Source organism: Solea senegalensis, linkage group LG6 (genome assembly GCF_019176455.1).
Source record: "Solea senegalensis isolate Sse05_10M linkage group LG6, IFAPA_SoseM_1, whole genome shotgun sequence".
NCBI lineage: Eukaryota > Metazoa > Chordata > Actinopteri > Pleuronectiformes > Soleidae > Solea > Solea senegalensis.
Window position 1 is genome coordinate 23433855 of NC_058026.1, and position 10657 is coordinate 23444511.

Sequence of the window (10657 nt, forward strand, 5' to 3'; positions counted from 1 at the left end):
AGTGTTACTTATTGGCGTAATGCTGCCTTTCACAGTTAGATGTCTGTCATCGCAGTTCAAAGTTCTGCACCTCAAGATACGCAGCTATGGAACCTGTGATGCCGGCAGATTTCTCGTCTCCTACGTTACGTGAACGTATCACAAGGAGCGAAGCACACGTCAGCGGATGCGAGCGCTGACTGACCAGGAAGTGGCTAGTTGGCTAGCAGCGGAGAATGAGCAGCTGAGACTTTTGGCAGGTGGGTAATCATTTGCTATCTATAAAAATTAAGATTGAAATATGTCCCGGGAACTTATTTTAATAGCAGATTACAAATTGCATTCATATTATATTGTCAGAGCCATCATTTGTTGCACCAACTGCCGTTCGTTTTACGGCACAGCTAAGTGTAGCCTACTGGCACCGTTGCTATCCCGGGTTGTACCGACGTGAACCGGCTAAACGTGTTTTGGGTAAACCATGTGTCAGTGATGTTTAACTGGAGACGTTTTGCATACTCGCTAATATAATGATCATAATTGTAAATATTTGTGTTTATGTCTTTTAATAATTGCATATACGAACTGTTGTGTTTACCTTGCTTTGCAATTGTAAATAATTGCATTTCATTACAAAAGTCGTTGTATGGACCAATAATGAAGTCCCCCCATGTTGATTTAAACTTATATAATGTGTTGTAATATTTTTTTCTTATCACATTTCTATGAAGAATTGACTAATTAGTTAAAGGGACGGGTGATCATTTATGTAAGTGGTTTATGTGATGCAGCTCCATACAGATCAAAATCATGAAATCCATGTAGCTTATCCTTTTTTTCCCCCTGCAGTTTCAGGGGGCAGCATGGGTAGGCAGAGGAAGAGGGTGGGGACCACTGAAGCATCTCCAATACCAAGGAAAGATGAGAAGCCCTCTGCAATTCATCGCAAGGAGAAGAAAAAGAAAGCCGATATTGGCAAAATCTTCATCAACATCTCTATCGGCCTTTGTATATTCAGTTTGATCTGGTTCTTTTATGCCCTCTACATGCGGTCCAGCCTGGCCAAACGGGTGGCGACTTTGCACCCATCACCACCTGTCCTGGATGCAAACAGCAGCAGTGCTAAGGTTTCCCCACAGAGGTTCTGGGGTTCATACAGGCCACAGGTCTACTTTGGCATGAAAACCAGGACTCCCAGGTCCATTGTGACAGGTTGGCATACACATTCAATTTCAAGCTGAACAAGGGCTGGGTGATGTGGGCAAAAATATTAACATGTAGAAAAGTTTTAAATCACTCACTACTGATCTGTATTGCAATGAAGGAAGGACAATTTTAGGTTATTGTATTTCAGTGAGTGTTGAAGAAACCAATTCATCTTAAATACAAACGTTTCACTCACTCTAACCCTAACCCATCATAAATCTAAGTCATTATTATTATCATTATTGTTATTATTCTTATCTGATTTGCAGCAGTCCTGTCTCGTAGTGTGTCCAGATTTTTACTGACTGATCCTTTCAGCTCAATAATCCCTTCAGGAAAGGGCAACCAGAACAAGTACGACGGGAACAACTCGAGTGTCTTCATGAAGATTTATTTCACACACACACAGTTAGGTTCTAAAACCCACAAATCGTACGGATTCTGGTGATTAGTAGACAAAGACCCTTATGAAGGTTAATATAACAATAGAGCTTTGATAGCAAAGCGTTGATGACAACAGTGCTTTGATTAGAACCGAGCATGCTCCAAACGCACAGACTGAAGGTTATCTTGAACATAATATCTGTCACATATAACAATAAATAGAGTGATAGTTTTGCCTGCTGGAAAGTTCTACGTAGTGCGTTTGCACAAACATTACGTCGATACCTATTAAGTCTTTGTTATGTAGATATTTTATGTATTAATGAGTAATTGCTCAGCCCTTGCTGAAATTGATAAGCACATTTGTGGTGGGATATCTAAGGGACACTCCTGGAATATGAAAATGATTAAAATTTTATTGACATATCTCCCCAGGCATGATGTGGATGCGGCAGTTTTCTGAGATGGACATAAACCTGAGGCACACTTGTGAGCAGGGGGACCGTTTGAAAGGCTATGGCTGGCTGATGCATGATGGAATCACCTTTGGTGTTCAGGAAATCCGAGACAATGATTTCACCTTAACCACAGAGTTTGTCAAGAGGATGGGAGGGGATCATGGAGGAGACTGGACCTGGAGGATCACTGCCAAGCAGCATGTGAGTTCTGACCATGTGTATTTAGCTTTACTGTGGTGTTTAGTTGTCATGGATGTTGCAGTAAATGGTTGTAATTATTGTCTTGTTGTTTGAAATATCAATGACTTCATGATGCAAATTTCTTTCTTTACCAGAGCTCTGTCCCTCAAGCACCAGTCATCTCCCTGATGTTTTACGCAGCAGCGGACACACGGGGCTCCCTTGAGGCTCACATCGAGGAGAGAAACCGCCTTGCATCCATCACTGGTTTTTCAGAGGAGCTAGGAAACTTCAAGATCACTTTTAGAAAACCTGTTACCGGGGAATTGTCCAGTGCCAAATATTCCAGGTAAATTAATGAATACACACTTGGAACAGCAAATGGGACCTTTGTACTGTGGCCAGGGGCGGGGTGGCCATAGGGAGGTTCGGAAGTATTCCCGAACAGCCGGTCTGTTCCAGGCCGAAACGGCAGGTGGTCGGATTGAGCAGTACAAGATGCACAGGAAAGGGCAGGGTCCAGCACAGGGGAAGCTTAGCCAGGGATAAAACCAGTTCAAGATGAAGGTTTTGATTTTTATGCACACCCAGCCTCCAAAGATTTAGATCTGTTTTTTTTTCTTACCACCCTCGACAACCCCCCAGAAAGGGGATTTGACACACACAGTATTTTTGATTGTTGAAAAAACTGTTTGTAGTATGTGTGATCAAATTACAGTTCCACTTGCATCCGTCGTGCGATTGGAAAAGGCCTCTCCAAAGCTCCCGGGCTGAATTTCAACCCCAGCCCGCCCCTTACAGTGGCTATTTTGACGCTGTAGGAAAATCACGGGTGTAAATAATCAAATGAATTATGGCGGAGTTGTCTTTAGCTTCCTGTGCAAGTTTCATCATGAACGTGATCAGTAATATCCACTCTTCTCCTGCTGAATTGAATCAAAATGGCTGCAAAGGGCCAATTGATCATAATGACGGAGATTAGATGAGCTGACATTCTGAGCAAGTGCTCAGTTTTATGAGGATTTAAGAAAGTCTGCAGTGCAATTTGATATTATTATCGGGACATTTTGAGTAACCACTTTCAGTATTATGTTTTGGATCACTGATTCATATAGTTCAGTTATTAATGGAAGGAAAAGACATGTCGATACATCTTTATAAAGAAAGAAAGAAAGCATTGTTTATCTCACACTTTTTCATTACAAAAGCACAAGAGTGACCCTGAAAGTGAACCATGAGTAGATTCGCAGCATCACATGTGTGATCCTTTACACTTTGCATGACATCATGTTGTGAAATCCTCACTGCTGATGTTTCACTGATTTGAAACCAGGACAATTAACAAGATGTTTGTTCCTTTTCAGTTTTAACTATCTTCAGACTGTGTCCCCTGGCTTGGAGAAGCTGACTGAGATTGTGGAGCACAGTCTGAACCACAGGTTTGTGTACACCTTCCCCTCTGGTGAAAAGAGGCATTACATTGCTGTTGACACCTACAAGCCTCCCCATCACCAAAACCAACAGAAACCTGCCGACACAAGGAAGGAGAGTGACTTTGTGGTTCACCAGGTGACTGTCCAGCTGCCGTTCCAGATTGAGATTCTCTTTGAGTCTGGAAGCTTCCACAATCGCCCTAACCAGCTAGTGGGCTCGATCATGACCCAGGAGCTGGAGAAGAGAAAAGCGGAGTTTGATGCAAAGTTTGAGAAGACTTTTGGGCTTCAGAGCAAAGGTTTTAGTCAAGCACATATTCGGTTTGCCAAGGCAGCGCTCAGCAACATGTTGGGTGGAATGGGCTATTTTTATGGTCAGTCAGTGGTGCAGTCAGTCTACAACGAGTACCCACTTTTATACCCCGAAGGTGCTCTATTCACTGCAGTACCGTCACGCTCTTTCTTCCCAAGAGGCTTCCTCTGGGACGAAGGCTTTCACCAGCTGCTGCTCGGTAAGTGGGATCCCCAGTTGACAAGGGAGGCTATTGCCCACTGGATAGACCTGATGAACATGGAGGGCTGGATTCCCCGTGAGCAAATTCTGGGAGATGAGGCACGCAGTAAGGTCCCAGCTGAGTTTGTAGTTCAGCGAAACGAGAATGCCAACCCACCAACTCTTTTCTTAGCTCTTCAGGAACTTATTAAACAACTCTCTGCAAATGAAGGCGACGCAGTTCTTGACTCAACTTTGCCTTTCCTCCGACGTCTTTTCCCCAGACTGAAAACCTGGTTTGAATGGTACAACACCACACAAACAGGGCCACTGCCTAACTCCTACCGCTGGCGTGGACGGGACACGGACACAAACCTCTTCCTCAATCCCAAGACCTTGACCTCTGGGTTGGACGACTACCCACGAGCGTCACACCCTTCAACTGACGAGAGGCACGTGGATTTACACTGCTGGATGGCCTTGGCCTCCGGTGTAATGGCTAGTGTCGCTCGGCTTTTAGATGAGCCCTATCAGGACTATGAATTCTCCCACCAAGTCCTCAGTGATAACAACTTACTGAATGAGCTCCACTGGTCAGAGCACCACCGTGCCTTTAGCGACTTTGGCAACCACACTCAGGCTGTGTCTTTGCAGCAGGAGAAGGTGTACGTAGCTCCTGGACAACCGCGCCATCAATACCCTATAACTCGGCTTGTGCGCTCGGTCCGCAGGGCTCCCAAGATGCAGTATGTCAATGCTTTGGGTTATGTTAGCTTGTTTCCCTTTTTACTACACATCCTCCAACCTGACTCGCCTAAACTAGAACATATCTTACGAGACATGAGAGACCCCGACAAGCTGTGGACGCCCTATGGCCTGCGTTCCCTCTCTAAGTCTGATCCCATGTATATGAAGCGAAATACAGAACATGACGCCCCCTACTGGAGGGGCCCAGTTTGGATTAACATCAACTACTTGGCAGTTAGAGCCCTGCACCACTACAGGAACACACAAGGTCCATACCAAGAAAAGGCAGCTGCTCTTTATGAGGAACTCAGGACTAATATTATCAACAATGTTTACAGACAGTATGTGGACACAGGTTATATCTGGGAACAGTACAATGACAGCACTGGCAGGGGCCAAGGAAGCCACCCCTTCACTGGATGGTCAGCTTTGACAGTATTAATCATGGCTGAACACGACTGATTCTGTCGATTTCATCTCATGTTTTCATGATACCGGGCTTCGTTTATGAAATATAGAGTTGTTAAAGCCATACAATAAAGATTCAGCTGGAAGAAATAGGCCTTACTGATCTAATTTCAACATTGAATCTTTATAAATGAAATAACAGATTTCTTGATTGATTTCTTTCTTGATTTCTTGGATGGATTTTTACTCGTGCCATTTTTTTTCTTTGTTATCTTCCGCTGCCGCAATAACCATTCATTTGGATTTTAAGACTTATCGAGTTTTGCTCAACATTTCTAAAATTGCAGCCTCAGAAAGGAAAGACATGAGAGAGAAGGAAAAAAAACATAACAAGCAGACCTTTTTTGTACACTTTGTCTGGTTTGACTGGCAGGGAATACAACATCGACTGTGACATTTGTCTTTTGATGAAAACAATAAATAAATGTTGATACTTTTTTGTCATATTTTGCTTTTTTTTTTGGTAATGTTCATAGTTCAAAAACTGCAGATGTGAACTCTGGCTCAACTGCAACAGGCAGAAGCTTTTCTGTTGTGGTTCAGACACACTGGACACTCGTTACTGGTGACGCCTGAGTAACTGGGCCGCTTAAATCTTTCAAATACAAGCCACTTTCTTTGCAAACATGATTGATAAGTCTTTAGTCCTCTGTTGTTGATGTAATGTGATATAAACAGACATAAAAAGTACTTTCAAAAACTGTTAAAGTAACAAACTGACATGGACATAGAGGAAAAACTAGTCATTTTGAAGCAGATACAAATGGGTAAACATTGGGAATAGCCTAAACTGGTCAGAACAAGAGCTGACGTGGCCAAACTGATGTAAAACCAGCAACTAAACAAAACAAATGACTGCTTTTCCTGTGGTTTTCAATGGGACCTTGATTAGGTCTTGCTTTTTCAATCAAAAATCATGACTTACTCAAGAGAAAATGCAGTTTAATGAACTTTTGATTGCTCCATGTTATAATACACTGCATACACTAAGTATACTCAGGTCGGCCAGGGTAGATTCTCAAAGTGTGAGCATTTTAATCTTTATACAGTTTATTCATTTTGTCTGTAAAAGATCATGGCCTCTTCTTTCTGTTAATACAGTCTAGACTTCTCTAGGTTTATGCTATTCTTGGGTGACATTACACGTTGCTATAGGTTGTGACAGTGGAGGGCCAGGATGCTCTAAGATGGTAAATATCAAGATTATTTCTCTGTATTCATCATTATTTGATGCCTTCTGTTTTCAGTTAGTGACATAGACTGTCCCTATTTTGTACAGACAGTATTTCTATTTTTTTTTTCTTTAGTTACAACCCAGTTATAGCGGCTCACGTGTACAGTGCTGACAGTCAGTCAAAGCAGACAGTAGCTTTGACACTCTGTGACCTTAAGTATTGCAGCCTGGTGCTCACCCTTTTGTCAGATGGCACATTTGAAGGCCTCAAGCTGACGTCAATCTGCTGCAAGTTTTTTTTTTTTTTTTGGTTTCCATGGAGCACCGCTGTTGTGAGGGCTCTGTGCTTAATTAGCCAACATGAAAAGACACGGAGAGTACATAGATAGCAAATTCTTTTCACTATGATGGCATATATTCACAGGCCAGGTCACACAGTCTTTATTAATACTTTGACACGGGCTATAAAACGTTGGTTGTGAGAGCGCTGATACTGGCTCTCTTTCTGTGTGCATGACCACCGGTTTCCAGCCCTTGAATGGGGATCACAGTTGTACAGAGAAAGGCTTAGCAAGGTGCATTAAGGTTGCGTGACTAAAAATAGTGGACGCAGAACAGCAGATATGCTGTGAAGCTGCAGATCGGTAGCCGCACATTTATCAGTTTGTCTTTTTTGACTGCGGGAGATGCAGCATTAGGAGTGAAATCCTCCTGCATTTCAATAAAACAGTTTTACATTCATCGATCAGCATTTGTAAATGTTATATAAATGCTGCTGTTGACTTGAGCTGTTGTTGCGTTTCGTGTTCAAAAATCAGCACATGTCTGTGGTATGATGCCTTCAGGCTCAGTCGTGGGAGACAGAAAAGCTCATCATCTGACCTTTTGACTTACTAACGCAAAACACTGTATCAAGGGATTTGGACACAGATGAGCCATATCCTCTGTCTTTTTGCCGTTTCTCTCAGAGGAAATGGATTCCACATCCCCTCAATGCAACTCCAGTCTAAAATGCATTTATTTCTTTGAAGAGTGCTGACAATCTGTGTGACTAAAGCACTCACTGCGCAATTCATCCCCCTCACCCAAGACCCTTTTTTCACAGTGAGATGGGATAATAGCCAAACAGCATCAGAGCTAACTAATGTGACTGCATAATAAACAGATGAGTCAGGGAGTGTTCATTTGCATACCATCCCAACTTTATCAGTGCGTCTATAGACACACTGATTTTTGTGTGAACCTGTGAATTGGCAGTGGAAATGGACTGAGTGCACTGTCCAAATGGCTGCAGATTAGCGTTAAAATCAGCATACATCTACATCGAGTGAATACAAAGTTGTCCAACAGTTGTTCGACATAAACCACCACACCAGCCTCCTCCTATAGCACCCACTGCTGTAGTGAATGCAATTACTGGGAACTTATGCTAGAGGGAGCTAATTAATAAGGCATTTGTGAGACGGCAAAGAGGCTTTTTGAATACAGCGTAGCTATCATTTTACTCACAATGGAGAGCTACTTAGAATTAAAGCAGTATAAGTGGATAATTATGCTAATGGCTCAATTTGGATTTAAGATATGGTGGCAGGCGTTATTTCAGCAGGATCGCTGCTTTTGCATTAGAGCGATCCTCGCACAGGTCTCACTGTGCGTATATATGGGGATTGTATGCTGATATTATCTCACTGGAGATGTCAGATGTTTTTGTCCCGAGGCCACACAGTAATGTGTGTGTGTGTGTGTGTGTGTGTGTGCTGCGTCCCAACCTTTTCTTTTCTACCTCTCACACAATTAACCAAGACAAGCTGGCATCATGAACTTCTTGTTGCTCTTCTTGTGACGTCTGCACATTCTTATAGCCCCATAGCTATGAAGCGTTTAATGAATCAATTTTCATGATCTAATTGCATGTTAATGCAGGTCATGGTCCTCTGGCTTTGACATCACTGCCCTCCCAGGACGGTGTAATAGTATTTGTCTCCCCTGGACATCAAGGCAGCAAGTCCTCCTCTCTAATTGCTGTTTATTCCTCTTGTCTTCCTATGAAAGGCCCTCCAGGATCTTGCATATCCCGTACTCACCACCCTGCCTTTGGCCCCTGGAAGCTTATTTTTGAGCACCAAACTTGCCTCAGCCAACATAGGTCTATGTATGTTATGTAAGGCTCACTATAAATAGGTTCACCCGCGATCTTTTGTCTTTACCTGATTCGCTCTTAGCCCAACAGTTTTTATTTCTGGAGAGAGCTGTGGAAGCTAGTGCAATGTAGAGCTGGCCGTTTCCATAGTTACTTTTGTTAGCTGCAAGCTCTTAACATTCTTCATCTGTTTCCTCACATGTCTGCTGTAAGCTAGGTTGTGTGTTTGAATCTGTAATGACTGCATATGCATCGATAGAGCAGCGATGCTTTCTAATTATTAACATTCGTAGCTGTTCATACACGCCGTGGTGTCAGTGGATGGAAGAAAGAGCAACAAATAGAAATCAGTGTGGGTGCAGATGAGTCAGAGACTAGAATATGTAGACATATTACCTTCTGTTGGTCAAATGTACGTGCAATTAGTTCCATGTTGCATGATAATGATTTTTGTTTCGTGGAAGTTATTGAGCTGAGTCTAAGGGGAGTGATGTTGTTGTTGTTGTGTGTGCTTATTTACATTTTGACACTTTAACTACAGTTCAAGCATATTTTCAGTCATTAAAGAAAGAACAAACAATCACTATTTTGTTCCATGGAATTTTCCTGAAAATGCACAAACAGTTAGGTAACAGCAGGTGCAGTAGTTGGATCGGGCCCAAGAATTGGACTGTCAGAGTGCTGCAAGCATGGATTCAGCAGAATAGAGGGCAGGGTGGGAGCCATCTGAGTGCAGCCAGTGTGTGTGTGGAGGAGTCTGGGGGCATGGTTAGAGAATCACTGGGGCATTCCGCAATCACGATTGGAGAGCTGAATGTGCTTCTCACCCATCCCTGTTGTAGAACCAGAGAATACAGGCGGCTGGGGACCGAAGTGGGCGAGAGCAAAAGTATTTTTGGATCGCACGGGAAACCTGCCACACCAACAGCAGCCGCAGCAGCAGCAGCAGCAGCAGCAGTGGCGGCATTGGGGCCTGGTACCGGGCTTCCCTAACCCACTCCCACTCTCAGAGGAAGAGCAGGAGGGAGATGCTCCTTCAAAAGAAGAACCACGCTTCCGCTGCCTTTACTTTTTCTTATTGGTGCCGTTTTTTCCTTCAATTGACCAGCGTTTGAAGCATGATGTAGTATATATAACTAAGCAGAGCCCAACATGACTGAGTGTGAGAGAGAGAGAGGGAGAGAAAATAACAAACTTGGCAGCTGAGGCGAGTATCTTGTATTTATAGAAAGTCGTGTTTCCGGCAGAGGTTTCTGTGGTTTTAGCTTTCCCAATCCATTTTGCGGTCTCTTACAGGCCCTATTGTATCCAGGTTTAGATTTAAGATGTTCCTTAATCTTGCGCCTTGGGGGGAGATTTGACTGTGAAACCTGTCAGAGTGTGAATTTGGGGGAGGCAGATGGATTTGAGCAGCTCATGCTTTTGTAGGATTGCTCCAACAAATCTGTTTTGCATCAACAAACTTAAAAAAAATGGCATTAGTTCATAGTACAACACAGTTAATGCATGTATGTGTGCCTGGATGATATTGTATACATCATTGCTGCACACAGGTATAGTCTATAGATTTGATATAGTGTTGTATGCATTAGCTTTCCAGAGAAGGAACGGTTTAAGTGTTCTTTTATGTCAAACAGCAATTACAGCATCTCTGCATCTCACTGGATTTCCTGGTATAGATCAGGTTCTTCTATTATTTACTTTCAAACAGTGTGGGTTGCATAGTTGGTTGACAGAGTGCCAAGGCATTGAGAATCCAAGGAGCTACACTCTAACTCAAGTCAGACATATTTCATATTGAAGTAAGATTTATGAGTGTTTAAAAAGAAAACCCTCCTCAAATCTTCGAGTCTTTATTTAAATGGTTGGAATTGAAAGAGAGTACACTAAATTTAGAAGTTCCATTGGAAATTCAACAAACTGGCGACTGATTTTCAATAACCAGTGAATGTCCTCTTGTTTATAATCGGCAACAAAAGCAATCATCATATCTAA

General features: G+C 42.8%; 1 protein-coding gene across 1 annotated transcript; it reads left to right on the plus strand.

The window, feature by feature from the left end:
- The first annotated feature begins 5 nt into the window (after window positions 1–5).
- Window positions 6–5784, plus strand: mogs (mannosyl-oligosaccharide glucosidase). Its single transcript, XM_044028123.1, has 5 exons — window positions 6–239; window positions 829–1191; window positions 2005–2228; window positions 2363–2556; window positions 3572–5784. Exons 1-5 carry the CDS (start codon window positions 167–169, stop codon window positions 5340–5342), a joined length of 2625 nt encoding a protein of 874 aa, XP_043884058.1. The 5' UTR covers window positions 6–166; the 3' UTR covers window positions 5343–5784.
- Window positions 5785–10657: the final 4873 nt, after the last annotated feature.